Source organism: Piliocolobus tephrosceles, chromosome 6 (assembly GCF_002776525.5).
Source record: "Piliocolobus tephrosceles isolate RC106 chromosome 6, ASM277652v3, whole genome shotgun sequence".
NCBI lineage: Eukaryota > Metazoa > Chordata > Mammalia > Primates > Cercopithecidae > Piliocolobus > Piliocolobus tephrosceles.
The window spans coordinates 18,160,541-18,176,857 of record NC_045439.1 but is presented as its reverse complement, the minus strand read 5'-3'; the positions used below and the strand labels follow the sequence as shown (position 1 = coordinate 18,176,857).

Here is a 16,317-nt window from a genome sequence, read left to right as displayed (position 1 = left end):
CTCCCACTTCAAATCAATCAAGACCTTCCTGTTATTCTCAGAAAAAAAGAGCTCCTTAGTAAGACCTACTACGCCCTACATGACCTGAGCACCCCCCGGCTCTCCCCACCCTCATGCGCCATGCCACACCTCACTTTCCAACCAGTACCAAACCCACATCTCCAAACAAGAGACCGGGGCTCTCTTTCCTGTGCCTCATTGCCTTTCTCTGTTCATTTAAAACACATCTGAAAACCTCACAATCTATACCAGACCATGAGGGCAGGAGTGTTACTGGAAACATTGAGTGCCGTGAGCCACCATTGTTATGCCCAGCTGTAAATAAGTCTAGAGTATCTATACTACATGACTTAGGACCAATTTTAACTGTAAAAATGGAAAAGCAGAGGAAATTAGGTGCATGTGGCTTAGTCTGGATCATAGTGAATCCTTGTGGATCCCGGAATTGAAAAAGGGGCTGCAGGAAGTATTGAGTTAGTAGGAAGTTAAAATCGCCAGTGTAGAAACCACCCTGAAAGTCGGGTGGTTGGGGGCAGGGATGGGGGAATTTCTGGATGAAAGAATAGAAGGGAAAACAACAGAACCACAAGGGGGGCACAATGGCATCTTGGCATCCTGAGACTTTTTCCACTCTTGGTTACTATGGTTACAGACGCAATCAGTGCTGGCTCCTGAATGTGACTGGGGCCCCAGGCAGCTCCATTCAACACACTTTCACCCTGTCCCAGACCCTGTCTTTGCCATTTTGTGCAGTAAGTGACATATTCAACAATGTCCAGCTCCTGATCATTCTCAAGTCCATGGTGCAACTCAAAAGAAACCATATTCACTCGCCTCTGCCCAGAACACAGAAGCTCCAAAACTTCCTTCAGAATATAAAATTGCCTCAGGAATAAGCCAGGCATATAATGTTTGGAAACATGGGAACCTCTAAGGCATCGGATGCATCCTGCTTCCTGGAAATCATTTTCTCAAGACTGTACAGAAAAAGCAACAAGATTGTCAAAAAAATGTTTACTCAAAATATGACAAGGAGTGCTAACGGTCCTCCCTCCATCAGCAGCCTCTCGCTGTGTGTTTGCCATCACCCCCAGGCACACGGTCCCTGCCATCTTGGCGGGATGCCGACTTGCGTTTCAGTCACCATACAGACACATGGCCTGCAGGCACTGCAGGAACACACCAGACACACACCAGACACACACCAGACACCCGATTCCCCAGCACTTCTACTGCTCGGCCTGGAGGCCATCCTGTTTTTTCTGGTTTTACCCAAGGAAGTTAAGTCATCAGTCACTGACTCTGTAAAAGAAGGGACATTGTAAAGAAAGGGACTCTGTAAGAGAAGTGGGACCATGAGTTATCACACTCCACCTCTAGTTTCACAGTCAGAAAAAATGGGGTGGACTGTGGGGTCATTTTTTTTAAAATAAATGTTTACACATTTACATAGCATGGTGCCTACACAAGATAGGCTCAATAGACACTTCCAGTAATTGAATAATACAACAAGTTTGGACTGATAGGGATGACGGGATCTGTTATAAGACCATATGTTCTTATTATACCTACATCGTCATCATGCTCACTGTCTTTCTAGAATAATGTTTCAAGCCATTGGTAAATGAAAGGGTAAAAATGGAGTTAAATGAATCATCATTCTGTGGTTAAGTAGAAAATGCAGGCTTAAACAAAATTAAACAAACTTCTGAACTACAGGATTATCAGAGAGAGGCATATGAGGCAGAGGTAAGAGTTCAGGCATTAAATCAGACAGACCCGGGTTCAAGTCGTAGCATGACTAGGTAACTTTGGGCAAGTTACGTGAGTTCTATAGGCCTCGGCCTCCTCATTCAGAAAGCAGAGATAATAATTTCACCTATTTCTTTGGATTATGAATAGGATTATGTGAGATAATAACTATAAAGCACTTAGCCTAGCATGTAGTGCTTATTCAATAAATAATAGGAAAATATTCTCATGGTGATTTTTCAATATGTCCTCAAATTCTTTGACATGCCTCCCTTCCAACATTAATGTAATCACCCCCACTCTTCCCCAGATGTGGACTAACTTGAGTGACTGGTGTCTAAGGAAAAGAACGTGGTGGTAGTAACAATATGTGATTTTTGAAGTTAAGTCATAAAAAGTGTTGCCAATTCTACCTTGTTGTCTCTTGAATCACTTGTTCTTGGGGAAGCCAGACACCATGTCACATATGAGTACACATAAGCATCCAATGGAGAGGCCCACATTGGCAGGAAACAAGCCCTCTCTCCAACAACCAGCAGCAATTTGCAAGTCACATGAGTGCACCATCTTGGAAACAGATCCTCCTGCCTCAGTCAAGCCACCAGATGACAGCAGCCCAGACAACATCTGACCACAACCAATGACAGACTCCTGGTCAGACCACCCAACTAAGCTATCCCTGAATTATTGATCTGTAGAACTTATGAGATAATAAATGTTTATATTGATTTAAGCCACTAAATGTTGGGATTATTTGTTACACAGTAATACAGTAACATGCTAATGTGCACGATGACTCTCTAGGAATGACTGAACACGTATCATACTGCAAACTGACTTTACCATGACACCACTTTTCTTCTCAGAGTATCTGATGAGTCTAGCTTATGTCTCATAGTAGACATTTTGGGAAATGTTGGTCTGGAATTTAACAGTTTATGAAGTTTGTTCACATTTGTCTCATTTGATCATCTCAGCAACTGTGAAGTGGTTATTATTGTGATCTTTATTTTATCCAAAAGAAAACTAAGGCTAAGAAAGGTTAAGTGACGTGGCCAAGCTCATATAGTGTTACGGTCTGAATGTGTCCCCCAAGAATTCATATGTTGAAATCCTAATCCCAAAGGTAATGTTATTAGGAGATTGGGCCTTTGGAAAGTAATTATGTCATGCTCATGAAGGCTCATGAGCCTTCATGATTAGGATTAGTGCACTTATAAAAGAGGCCCAAGAAAGACCCCTCACTTTTTCCACCATGTAAGGACACAGCAAGAAGGCACCATCTATAAGCTGAAAAGCAGGCCCTCACCAGATGCCAAATCTACCAGTGCCTTGATCTTGGACTTCCCAGCCTCCAGAACAGTAAGAAATAAATTTCTGTTGTCTATAATCTATCTAGTTTGTGGAATTTTATTAAAGCAACCCAAATCGACCATGATACACAGCTAATAAAATTGGTCCAACATTAACTCAGACTCAAATATTGTGATTCTAAGCCATGTTCTTTCACTGGTCTTTTCTCTGACTTAACCAGGACAGCCTAGGTTGTTTAAATCTGAACTAAGAATACTAAGAGTCTACCAGAGTACCAGGAGGTGTTGTGCTCTGCTATGGACCACCTCCTGGGTGATCCAGACAATGAACCAGATGCTTCCAAGAGGCTGAGCTGGAGGCTGCCCTGACTTCACAGGCTGTCTACTGCAACTGTGAGAACAGCATAATGCAGGTACCACTCATGCAGCCTTTATGATGATCCAGGATTCTTCTACAAGCTTTGCATGTATCACTTTATGTAATCCACATAACAAACCAAGGAAGTAATGGCTGTAATTATCTCTATCTTGCAGATGAAGATACCAAGTCATAGAAAAATGAAGCAATGTTCCCAAATCAGCCTCTAGTAAATCATGCTTGGATGAGGACTTAGGCAATCTAAGATGATCAGGGAAGGAAGGGATCTCAACAACCAAAAACTCAATTCCCTCCTTTTCTAAATGAGTGTCAGAGCCAGTCCTAGAAACCAGGTCTCCTATCCTAAGCTCCTGTACTATACAGAGGGTGACATTTTGCCCGGAGTCTAGGTTAAATGACTATAACATGTATTTAATCTCCTTTCAGGTTATTATAATAATGCATAGGCCAAACCAGATAAATTCCTTTGGCCTAAAGTAACATTCTTAGCCAGCAGAATCCAGGAGCTGGCCCAGGTTGGTCCATGGTTAACATGGGTAACAACACTCCCCAATTTTCAGAGAAAAATATAAATTAATAAATAGACTTTTTTCATCTCTAAGTTTTTCCTCCCATCAATTTTTCTTAAACACTTGGTGCCTGACTTTTGTCTCAGAGAACAAAGTAAGTGAAGGTTCGATGTCAAATATTTTATCACACCTAATATCAAGCATCTCTATTCTGCGTGTCAGGCTCATATCACATTAAATTTAGTAAGTTATACTATTTATCTTTATCATGCTAAATATTTGGTGTGTGATTATTTAGGGGATCTCAAGTTCTGCTTGCACATAAGAAACTCATTTTCTTGGTAGTAAAATTTTTGCTAGCTTGAATGTCAAAATTATGAATATTGGTGTTTTAGGCATCTGCAAAGGTTACTGTGACTTCCAGGCTCTCCATCACCTGACCAAATCTTTATTTTCTATTCAAGCAACTCCTTTTTTTTTTTTTTCTGAGAATGAGTCTTGCTCTGTCACCCAGGCTGGAGTGCGGTGGCGCGATCTCGGCTCACTGCAAGCTCCACCTCCTGGGTTCACACCATTCTCCTGCCTCAGCCTCCCCAGTAGCTGGGACTACACACGCCCAAGCAAACTCTGCAGGATTTGGGGGGGGCTGGGGTGGGGAAGGAATAAAGGAATGAAGAAAAGAAGGAAGGGAGGAATGAAGGAAACGTTTCCTGTGATCACCTGGCTTATGTAGGGCAGTAAATCCTATGTTTTCCTTTCTAATCTTGTTTCCCCACCATTCCACTCTGCTTCAAAGTTACTTCCACGGAAACAGTAAGTGATGAGACTAGAAGCTACTGGTAATACAAAACGTAAAATTTCCTGAAATCCTATCCACCTCCCAGCCTCATCCCCACTACCTCCAATGCCCATCCCTCCCCACCTCCCTGGCTCTGGGAATGGCAAAGGTAAAGAATGCAATGCTCCCTCATGACCATGCCATCCCCTACCAGTGACTATGGCCCTCCCTCACTCCCTCCCTTCAACCCTAAATTAAGGATTAGGAAGTCAGGTTTCATTTTCAATTCAGAGTACTCAGTCCTAGACACTCACAAGGGAGAGAAAAAAATCTTAAACTGTGGCTGCAAATAACAAATAAATGTTCTAGCAAGTAAATATGAGGTCCTTATTTCCCCATTCTAGGTGATGGTAATGAGCCAGACGTAGATAAACTGTAAAGTCTCCGCTGAGAGTACCCCTAGGACCAGACCCCAAAAGTGGAAGGTCCCTTGGACCTCCATAATACTTATGGAGAGAAATTACCCAGGTGGGTGTAACCAACAGGGTGACCACACTCCTAGTGCCACGTTTAGGTAAAATCTGTAACCAAGCCATGCAGAGCTAAGCCCCTAACTAACTCTAACCTCATGTGGATCCTCCAGTAGGTGCCCTCTATAAGAATCAGAGTACAGAAAAAGATTGTCACTTTTACCCACCTTTCTGCATCAGCCAAGGGAGCTGTCCAAACTGAAACTTCCTAACTGGCTATCAGTAGAATGGCTTCTTTCTATTTTATCATTAAACTCTTCCTCTAATTCCCTGTAGACTAAAAGCAGAAAGAAAATCACTAGCTCACTGAGCCTATATTAAATATACTTCACACCATATCTCAGTTGTGGTTGAAGTTTCCTAATGAGGGAAAAGTCTATATTTTTTAAATGCATCAGATTTAAGGTGAGGCTCATATGGAGCCAAAGTACAGATGTTTTGGAAATGGCATGTAATAGCAAAGTTATCCTGCTCAATCTTAATTGAACCCAGTGGTCACCGGGATTGGCAAAAAGATGGTGAACTCCTTAGACACTGCTGGAAAAGAAGCCTGAACCAAATCTTGGCTAAGACAGTTTTTGGAACACAGTTCCTTGGTACTTTTGAGGATAATTGTGGTGATTTTGGCACATTTTAAATCCCATTTGGAACACTGATCTCCTGAAAATTGGATATTAAATCAAAAATAGACTTTCTTTCCAGGAAATCTAAGCTATGCAAATGTGTGTTTGGAAACACATTGATAAAGCTAGCACTTAAGCAACCTAGCAAGTTGAAAATGGCCCCCATTCACAAAAGATCAAAATATTTTTTTAGCCAGCACAGCAGAAGGAAGATCTAAGGGTCTTCGCCTGAGCTCATTAGAATGAAAGTGTAGACCTGTACAATAAGTACAACCTGCTGAAAATAGCCGTCAACTAAAGATTCACTGATCAACAGGGAGACTGCTTCCTCTAAATCTCTCAGAGAAACCTTTGAATACACTTTTGGGTAACAAAGAGCAAGAGAGTGTGGAATGAACGAAGATGCTGGGAGGAAGGAAAGCTTGAAGGAAACTGTCATGGACGTAAGCATCAAAAGGCCTAGGGTAGCCCCAGCTCTGCCTGTTTGTTGCTTTGGGCTCCCACATAAATCATTTATCTTTTCTATATCTTGCTTTATGTGTCAGTAAATCTAAGACTCTAATCCCTACAAAAATAGGGTTGTTTAAAGAACAAATGAGATCATTCCTAAAAAGTGTTCTGTAAACTGAAAGGTGCTATGCACATAAGGTATGGGCTTCTCCAGAATTTTGCATTAAAGTGTGCACTAAAAATGCAGCCTTTTTAAAAAAATCCAGCTCCAATTCTATAGCTTTGCTTCTTTCTTAAGCGGATTAAAGTACCTAAAAATAGCCACACTCCAATAGCTAATATGAGCCAAATTATTTATTGGACACTGACCATATCTTTAGCAGGCTAGATCAGTCCACCCATCCACCCTCACCCTTCTATTCAGCCTTCTTACGCCTGGTCAAAGATGAGAAAAGAAGGAAAACAGCCCACTGGAGGCTTTAGAGAGAGCTGGAGCTTGCAAGGAAGTGGAAATATCAGTGTCCTTTCTGATATGCTGCTATTTGGGGATATTCTTCCTTTCTCCTTATTTGTACTTTGTCATTTGTAGCTTAGAGGCGTCCTGGAGCCTTCGGTCCTCTCCAATCCATCCTGCCAATCTTCCATTCATTCAACAAAGGGTTACTGAGTGCCAGGCACTTTCCAGGGCACTGGGGTTATGGCAATAAACAAGACAGAGAAAGTCCCTGCTCATGCAGCTCATATGCTAGTAAAGGAGGCTGGCATCAAATGTGGCCCATGAGTAAGGGAGATGGTTTCAAGTAATGACAAGTGCCAGTAAGTCAACTGAACAGGTGACATAAGAGAAAATGGTGGTGCTGGGGAACAAGAGGAGAGGTCTTTCAGATGGGACAGGGAATCCCTTCCTGACAAGAGGACATTTGAGCTGAGATTCAAATGACGGAAAGGAGCCAGCTATGTGAAATGCATTATAAGCAGTGGGAATTCCAAGCGCAAAGGCCCTCAGACAGATGCAAGTGTGATCTATTTGAGGAATGAAAGGAAGCCAACTGGCCCCAAGATCAGATCAAGATGGGGAAAGTTGAAGAGACAAAGTCAAAGAGGTAGACAAAGGCAATGACTCCTTTCTCCATGGAAGGGAAGGGAAACCCAGAAAAGCTAAATGAGCAGCCCAAAGTCATATAACTAAGTATTGCTACAGCTACTTTTAGAAGCTAATTATTTTGCCCCCAAATTCAAAGTTTTTTATACTGTATTCATCTGCTTGCCTCTAGTGAGAGGAATACTATTTGCAGATCTTACTGTTTTAACAAGATCTTAATACACAAAAGCAGCAGGTATATACCAGTTCTAAGCTGAAAATCAACAACAAATGATGCTGATGATTTAAAGTGTACGTTGCCAGGCGCAGTGGCTCACGCCTGTAATCCCAACACTTCGGGAAGCTGAGACGGGTGGATCACCTGAGGTCGGGAGTTCAAGACCAGCCTGACCAACATGGAGAAACCCCGTCTCCACTAAAAATACAAAAATTAGCCAGGCATGGTGGCGCATGCCTGTAATCCCAGCTACTCGGGAGGCTGAGGCAGGGGAATCGCTTGAACCCGGGAGGCGGAGGTTACGGTGAGCCAAGATCGCGCCATTGTACTCCAGCCTGGGCAAAAAGAGCGAAACTCCGTCTCAAATAAATAAATAAATAAACAAACAAAGTGCACGTAAATGCTGCTATGAAAGCTAAGAGTTAGAACCAATCTACTTTTAGTAGGTCCTACACAAACAGTAATGCTCTTCGAAGAAGGCTCTGTTCCATGAATATGAAGGAAGGCCACAGCTCACCAGAGAAGAACCATTTTACATTTGGGTCTTGTTTTTACCTACAGCTCTTGACAATGCTTTGCTTAATCCACCCAAACGCCATCCAGAACAATCTATTCTCAAACCACCTTCATTTTGTGCTATTAAATTGTAGGGTAATAAGGCTGTAAGAAAAACATTATAATTACAACTGCCTTCCACAACCCATGAGAGCACCTCTGCCTGAAGGGTCATATCTGTTGATAGACAAATCCTACAGTCCAAGTAACGTGAACTGTCTCTCTCCTCTTTCCCCTAATACTGCTGGGTTCCCTTTCATCTTTTCCCTGCTAAACATATTTGGTCTGTGTAATCCAGAGGCTCCAAAATACAGACCCAAACTCTGTCCAGTAGTCACTGACTTGCCCATCAGACATGGAAATGAAAACACTATTGTCTAAATAGGTTAGTAGAGAAAAGAATGAGTAGGGTAAGGTTGAGTCACTGTCTCCTCTTCTTCCTCCTCTCTCTTCCTCTCTTTTATCCTCCTCCTATTCCAATCCCTTTTCCTCTTCATCCTCTCTCTTCTTCTTTTCCTCCTCCCAACAAGCTTCTTCACTTCCTGAGCTTTGGGAACCTTACCAGGCAAAAGCCAAAGTCCCAGTAAGAAACACAGACTTGAAGAGTGTTTAAGAGCCCAGATTCTAATCTTGTCCTACTAGCTGTGCAACCTTGGGCAAGTTACTCAACCTCTCTGTTCCTCGGTTAACTCATCTGTAAAATTAGGATAATACCTTCCTCCTAAAGTGTTTGTAAAGATTAAATTAATACTTGTAAAGCATTAGACGAGCACCTAGCACATAATTCTATACAGATAAGAGATATGCCACCTCACTCCCCACTCTCTTCCCGCCTCCATCCCCTAGCTAGAAGAGACTACTGTCACCCCTACCTTTGGGAACAACTGTGCACAAAGTCAGAGACACTCACTGGAAGGCAGATTAGTGGTGTCATGATGGCAATCAAGTGCCAGAGGGGACTATAACACTTATACCATCAGATAAGTATTGTGAAAACAATTGTATGAAATAATACACATAAAGCACCTGGCATGCAATGGTTGCTTATTAAATTTTGTTATTTTGTTGAGGTTTTTTCATTTTTAGCACCATTGGTTGTAACTGAAGTTGCTATTTGCATGCTTTTCTTCACTGTGTCAGGCTGTATAATGTGTAAAATTCATCTGTGTACATCACTGGAACATGAATATACAGAATGATGATCATACAGAAATATACCTTAAAACCCAAAGCCAGCTTCACAAAATCAGTATCAGAGTGTTCCCTCTGTACCAAAGTTCCTTGAAGATCCTGACCCCAGCATTTAGACAGCTGCCCACTTAACACACCCCTTGGATGGCTTGGGGACATGTCCCACTCAACAAGTCCTAGACTGAACCCAAGAGCTTTCCTTCCAGACTGGTCCTACCCTGGCTGCCATCTCAGTCATTCCAATTCCTTCACTTGACTTTCAAACATTATTCATGCAAAGCCTGTTGATTTCATGTCCTCCACAGCTCTCTACTCCAACCGCTTCTCCACGTCCACAGCAACTACCCTGGCCCATGCTACCATTGTATCTGGTCCCCCATATCCACAAAAGCCATATAGCCCTTGTTTTGAAACCTAGTTCAAATCGTGTCACTCTTTGTCTTGAAATTCTTCATTGGCTTAAGATAAATACTATACTCTTCCAACCCCACAACCCTACCCCACCTCCAACAACACATGGCTTGGTGGTGGCTGGTCTCACCTGTGGATCCCCCAGTCATATCTCAAAACACAAGCTCTCTTGCTCTCTGCTAGGGATAAATACGTTTTTCAGGGATTTCCCAAAAGAAAGCCAAAGCACACTTCCACATTTCCAGAGATTTCAAATAGAGACAAAATGAAAGGTTTGTGCTGTATTTGCAGTATAACAGCCTGGGTGTTTTAAAAAGGCAATACCTCTTCACTCACTCTTCAATAGCCATGGGAACCTTCTTTGAGTTCATCAAATACACATGCCTCTTCTGCCTCAGGCCCTTTGCACTTGGTGTTCCCTTTCCTGCAACAATTCCCCTCCTCCTTAGACAATTAACTCCCATACATCCTCCAGGCCTAAGTCCAAGTGTCATCTCCTCAGGGAAGCCTTCTCCGGTCCTTGTCAATCTCTTCTATCAGACACTTTCTTAAACCTCTGATGCTCTCCTTGGAGCATACATAAACTTTGAAGTATGCATTCCTCCATGCAATGATTGATTTAGGTCTGTCTTCCTCACTGTAAACTCCAACACAGAGCTTTTGTCTTTCCTGTTCTGACTGTATCTCCAGTGCCTAGGACAGTGCTTAGTATGTAATAGGCATTTAACAAATATGTTTTTCAGGGATTCTCCCCCCAAAAAAGCAAAGGCAGACCTCCATATTTCCAGAGATTTCAAGTAGAGACAAAATAAAAGGTTTGGGCTGTATTTAAGATGTAACAACCTCGGTGTTTAAAAAAAGGCAATATCTCTTCACGCACTCTTCAACAGCCAGTCAATTCTTAAGACATTTACTCAACAAATAAGAAGGTTTCTTCTTTCCAGTCTGGAGAAAAAGAAGAAATGCGCTCATAAAGAACATTAAACACACACGTACCCCAAATAAACAAATTTCGATCCCAATACACACAGAGGCGTTGCCTCGCCTGACACAGTTGTCAGATGAGCTAAGAGAAATGCTAAAGAGCATTCTTGTCACAACTGGACACGCGGTTCCAACTTGTTCTGCTCCCATACTGATCATTCCCTTGGAGCCTTAACATCTGTATGCTAATTACAGGCACGGTGGCCGACGCTAGGCACACACAAATCCGTCTTAATCGCTCCCTTTTGCGTGGATGAAACCTGATCCAACATTCGTAAAAGCATGCAAAGCACACCATTGCTTGAGCGGGCACACTTCGTGCCCCTCCCCGATGCCTTGCCAGCCCCACCCTTCTCACAAACCACCCCTCCTCCGCTTCTACTCTGACCTGAGCCTAACTAGCTGCTAGGTTTGGTAATAAGATTGAATGAAGACTCAGGAGGCCCTGTGGGCTCCATTATTCTGCATGCCCTGCGAGAAGGGCCCACCCCTAGGGACGGCTGCTGCAACTCGAGCCCCACTTGCTGCCAGGAAACCTTTCCCACTGAGGACACCCGGGCATGCGGCGCAGCTCCAGGTCCAGGGGGAGGCACCCCACCCATCTGCCAGAGAGACAAAGATCACCAGAAACAAAGGACACACGCACACACACACACACACACTCGCACACTCAAAGTCAAAAGCAAATACCGACACTTGCAATTTCAAACCAAACAGTCGGCTTGGTCTATCTAAATAGATCTGGAGACAATCCAGGAGGGACAATGATTATGTGGTAATGACAGGCACTATCTGGGTTCGGAACCCACGCTGCCTCCGCCCTCCTCCCACCCGCGCTGCAGTTCCCAGGCGCATTTCCCAGCCTCAGGACACACGCTGCCAGAAGAGAGTGCTTCCACTCAAGGAAGCGCGCACACGCTGGAGACAGAGGCAGGGCGAGGGCAGCCAAAAGTAGGAAATACCCACCTTTAGGATCCCAGTTCACCTGTTTTCTTGGCGTCTCGATTGGAAATTTCATTGCTCCGTTGCCCAGAAGGGGAAGAAATGAAAAGAACCCAAATAATAATAAAGTCCTCAAGCTTTACACGCCTCGGTTTAGCAGTCCAACAAAACAATTTTCGAGGATGGGGGAGCCTTGGACTGGCTCGTGCAGAAACCCCAGAAAAAGACAGGTGGGAAAATACTGGCTTGGGGGAGAACTGGAGACGGCTTGGGTGTTTGCACCGGCTAGGGGGTGGCCGGCCGTGGCCCCGTGGGTAAATGAAAAAGTAAGATCGGCAAGGGGTGGATGAAAGGATGGAGAGGAAGGCTTGGGAAGATGCAAGAGCCAAGCTGCTTCCCGAAAGCGGTGCCAGCAGGTTAGGGGCTAAGCAGTTGGAAGACTGGGGCTAGGGAGAAGCCCACTGCAGTGTCACTCCAGCCCCCGAAGGCGTGTGCGCACACACTCCCGCACACACACACACACCCGCACATACACTCCCGGGCGCGCGCTTGGGCGGGCACGTCAGCCTCGCTCGGCCGCGCTGAGCGCACACGCCCCACCCCCGGCGGCCGCGGCTCCTCGCCCCCGGCGACGCCCCCCACTTCCCGCTCCCCGAAAGCCATTGGATGTAGAGGTGGCGCGGCGCCCGGGGAGCGCGCGGCGAGGGCTACCCTCCCCGTGGCGCGCCCCAGACGCCGCGCCCTGGCAGGAGAGAGCAGGGCGAGCAGCGGACCGAGGCGACCAGTCGGGAAGGCGCGCTGAGCCCCCGGCACCCGGCCCGGGGCAGCAGGAGGCGGCCGCGGACTTGCCCGCGGGACGGCGGGAGGCGGTGGGCGGCGGTGGGCGGCGGCGGGGAAGCCGCGGAGGGGCGGGGAGCGAGCGGCGGGCGCGCGGCTACTTACTGGCTCGGCCGGCCGGCGGGCGGGCGTGGAGGCGGCCGCGGCGCGCTTGCTGGAGTTGCAGCCGGAGACACGCTTGGTTGCCTGGAAGGCGCTGCAGGAGGCGGAGGAAGGGACGCTGCGGCCCCGCCGCAGACCTCAGCCCCTGGGTCACCTCTTCTCACCGCTCCCACCCTGGGGTCTCCCTCCTCCTCTTTTCTCACTTCATTTTTTTCCTCCCGCGCCTGGCTCTCTCGCCTGAGTCCCGAACCCACGTCCCCGCCGCACTCCGAGGAGGCCCGTGCCAGCCATGAGCCTTTTGTTCTGGGACCGCTCCTCGTCTGCTGCGCTCTCCCCGCCCGAGGAAGCTCGCTCCCCAGGCGCAGCTTGGTCCCTTTCCCAGTTACCTGCAGCCGGACTGGGGCCGCTGGTGGTTGGCTGAGAGAGGCACGGCGGCCCCCGAGGAAAGCGGAGTTGCCAAGACCTGGTAGCTCCTGGAAGCGGCGGCCCCGGGAGCCTGGGACCCAGCCGGGAAGATGCGAAGGGACCCAGATCTGTTCCCGGAAAGGGGCTAAACCTGGAGCATTTATCTAATGCCCTCTCACTGCCCCTGCTTGAAAGCCCACAGGGGTTTGTGGTGGGGCCTCAGTCTCCAGAAAAGCCAGGTGGTGCTGAGGTGCTCTTGAATGGGTCACTCTGAGTATCAACATGAATGATGCTGACAAATTGCTTCGGATGCCTTGCAACGGAGCCTTACACGTAGTAGATGCTCAAGAAATACTTGCTAAATGAAGACATGAATTGCATGGTGCAGTGTTGAACAGGAAGTAGTTTAAACCCCTACTCTGGCTTCCAGATAAGGTTACTAAAATTTGTTGTTCATTCAACATATATATTGAACCCCTTCCAAGTGCCATCACTGTGCTATGTGCTGGCCATATGGCAGAGAATAAGATAGAGATCTTGCCTTCATGGGGCTTACTGTTTAGTGCCATAAGGTCCTGTTAGATTGTTGTTGCCTTTACTTACGCATAGAAATTGCCCAGTTCATTCCCATGCCTGCCAGCTGGAGTTCGAAAATCCCACACTAGCAGCTGATCTCTGAGTTGCATGCCACTCTAGGGCACCTTGAGGCTTTTGGGGAGCCCTCTGTCAGCAGCATCTTTCTCACCATCCATCCCTCACTATCACATCAAGGTTTCTGGGTCCAAGAGCAAGACCTACAGAGGTCCGCTGTGGTCTGTAGGAAAGGTGAGTGCTTTGTCACTCAGGCTGGAGCCCTGAATTCTCTGCAAACCCCATTCGGGCAAAACTGGTACCAATCTGATGGTGCTACTCTGACTCTTCAGCCCTTCAGGCAGGTTCCCCAGGTGCTTCAGAACCATCTTCCCCGGACTCTGTAACCACACTTTGCCTCTCTCTACTAGGACTGGGAGGATGGCTAAGACATAGAAATCAAACAAACAAGGAATCTCTGTTTCTCCCAGTCATGCCCGGAGACACCAGTGTGTATGTAAAGTCTGTTCTCAAGTCCAGAGGGAGCTGCTTCTAAGAAAGGCTTTCGAACCTCACTCTGCACTCTTCTCTTTAACTGTTCACGGGCAGCTGGACTGTAGCACAGTCACTGCAATACAATGTTTTTGCCTGCATCAGAGCCAGAGAGGGGTATCAGCGGAGAAAGATACCCTCTCCTGAGTCATCAGAACATGGGGAGGCATGATTGACATTTACTGAATTCCCCCTCACCATCTCATATTCCCTCTCCATTCATCTTTGTTACATCATTTTGCAGAAGCTGTAACTGGCCTCCTTTTACAGATGAGAAGAGCAAGGCTCAGAGAGATAAAGACTCCCAAGGTCACGATGTGGGGATTCAAACCCAAGTTTGCAGGACACAAAGGTCCATGCTCTCCATGCCAGAACCTTGTGAGTTCATCCAGTCCCCAGACCCATGAATCTGACCCTGAACCTGTCCAATGGGTTCGTTTGGGTAATGAAGGTCTAAATATGATATTTTCTAAGCCTCCAGGCCCTCCTCCTTTGCAAAATGAATTGAGCTATTGTTGTGTTCTGGGGTCTGCATCCAGGATTTAGTTGACTGTCCAAGGCAAATTTCTGTGGCAGGAAATGCACCCTTAGAATGCAACATCATTCAGCCAATCAACAAACATTTATTGAGCATCACTTGGGTACAAGACAGGTTGCAGGTCCTCATTAAAAGTTATTTGGGGCCCTCAGTAATGATGACCTTCCCCAGAATGGCAACAGCAGGATGGTTATGAGGGGAGGGCTGGGGATGGGGAGGTTGGGGTAGACTCTATTAGGGTAGGGAGCAGGATCAGTGTCTAGTGCTCCTGGTCTGCCTTGAAGACGTGCACTAGTCGTTGGCCCTTAGGATGATCTCTCTGCTTAATCACTGGATACCGCCCCCTCCTTTCATTTCCCCACTTCCAACCTCTGGAGCTTTCTCTCACCTCCACTTTCATTCTCCCTTCTCAGAATGTAGACAAAAACAAGTCTGTGACCCCCCCAAAAAAAAAAACCACCAAAATTAGGTAAATAAATCCCAGTACCGTTTCCCACAACGTGCCTGAAATCAAACACAACTCCTTCTCAACTGCGTATTTGGAATGGACTGCATGGAGTGGGGATGGAGGGAGACCCCCTCCCAAGGAAACTTAGCCCTTTGGGCTACTGCAATCCCTTTTCATCCCCTTTGGTTCTACCCTTTGGTTATTTACAGGCTGGCCTTCACTTACCCAAGGAAGGAAAGAAGTCGTCTGTGTAGAGAAAAAACATCCAAAAAAGATGCCGCGCCAAGCGGTTCCGTCTCCCTCTGTGCCGCTGCTACTTCCATGGCTATTGCTTCAGGCGGGTTGAGTCCGGTGGAAACAGACTGCCTAGCTTTCCTGCGGCAGGAAAACAAAACATCGTGGCGCAAAGTCTCCCTGCACTCGTCGTCCCCCAGCAGGAGACCCGGCCTGGCGGCCGCCGCGTCTTGGATGCACTGGGTGGCAAAGCGCTGCTGTCGGGCGCACGGCTCTCTGCAGCTCAAAACCTGCCCGGCCGAAGCGCAGCGATAGTTGCTGCACCACTTTAATGAATGCTGTGTGGTCCGGCATGGGAAGGCTGGGAAAGCCCGAAAACCCCAGTCATCTCTGGCGACAAAGTTTCCCCGAGTTGGCTGGCTCCCTTACGCCCTCCCCACGCTCCAGCCCAGGGTGGCTGTGAGACCAGAGGAGACGCTGCCTGCCGCGTGGGGAGTCTCGGGGTGGCTGGCAATGAACAGCTCAGCCAGAGAAGAGTCGAACACGGATTCCGGTGCGAGGCAGGAGAATTTCCTGGGACAGCGAACGGCAGGGAGTGATGAAGCAGCTTGGGGAATCCTGTTTAGTGCCAGTTCTGCAAACAGAAGAGGGAGGAGACGGTCTGATTAGAATCTACTTTGAATTCACAAATATTAGACGAAATTCATTAATCTGCCTTGGATTGTTTCCCTTTGATTTCATCCTTCTTCCCTTGAAAAGCCTTCCATCTTTTCCCCACCCCAAGACACCTCCAAGTCCTCTTCCCAAAAGAACTGCAGTCAGGTTTCCATGTCATTTTGTGAAAATACCCCCCGACACACACACACCCTCCTTCACACACACACACACACACACA

The 16,317-nt window shown here is 46.6% G+C and overlaps 1 protein-coding gene across 2 annotated transcripts in view; it reads right to left on the bottom strand.

Moving 5' to 3' along the window:
* Nucleotides 1–15,935, bottom strand: part of KCNK10 (potassium two pore domain channel subfamily K member 10) — a 151,040-nt gene extending 135,105 nt beyond the window's left edge. The window contains exon 1 of one of the 2 annotated variants that reach the window (XM_023205325.1): nt 15,414–15,935. In XM_023205325.1, coding sequence (XP_023061093.1) covers nt 15,414–15,453 — 40 coding nt within the window. In that variant the 5' untranslated portion in view covers nt 15,454–15,935. Of the gene's footprint in view, nt 1–11,760; nt 12,270–15,413 lie in introns of those variants that run through there. The other variant, XM_023205324.1, reaches the window with a different exon arrangement.
* Nucleotides 15,936–16,317: the final 382 nt, after the last annotated feature.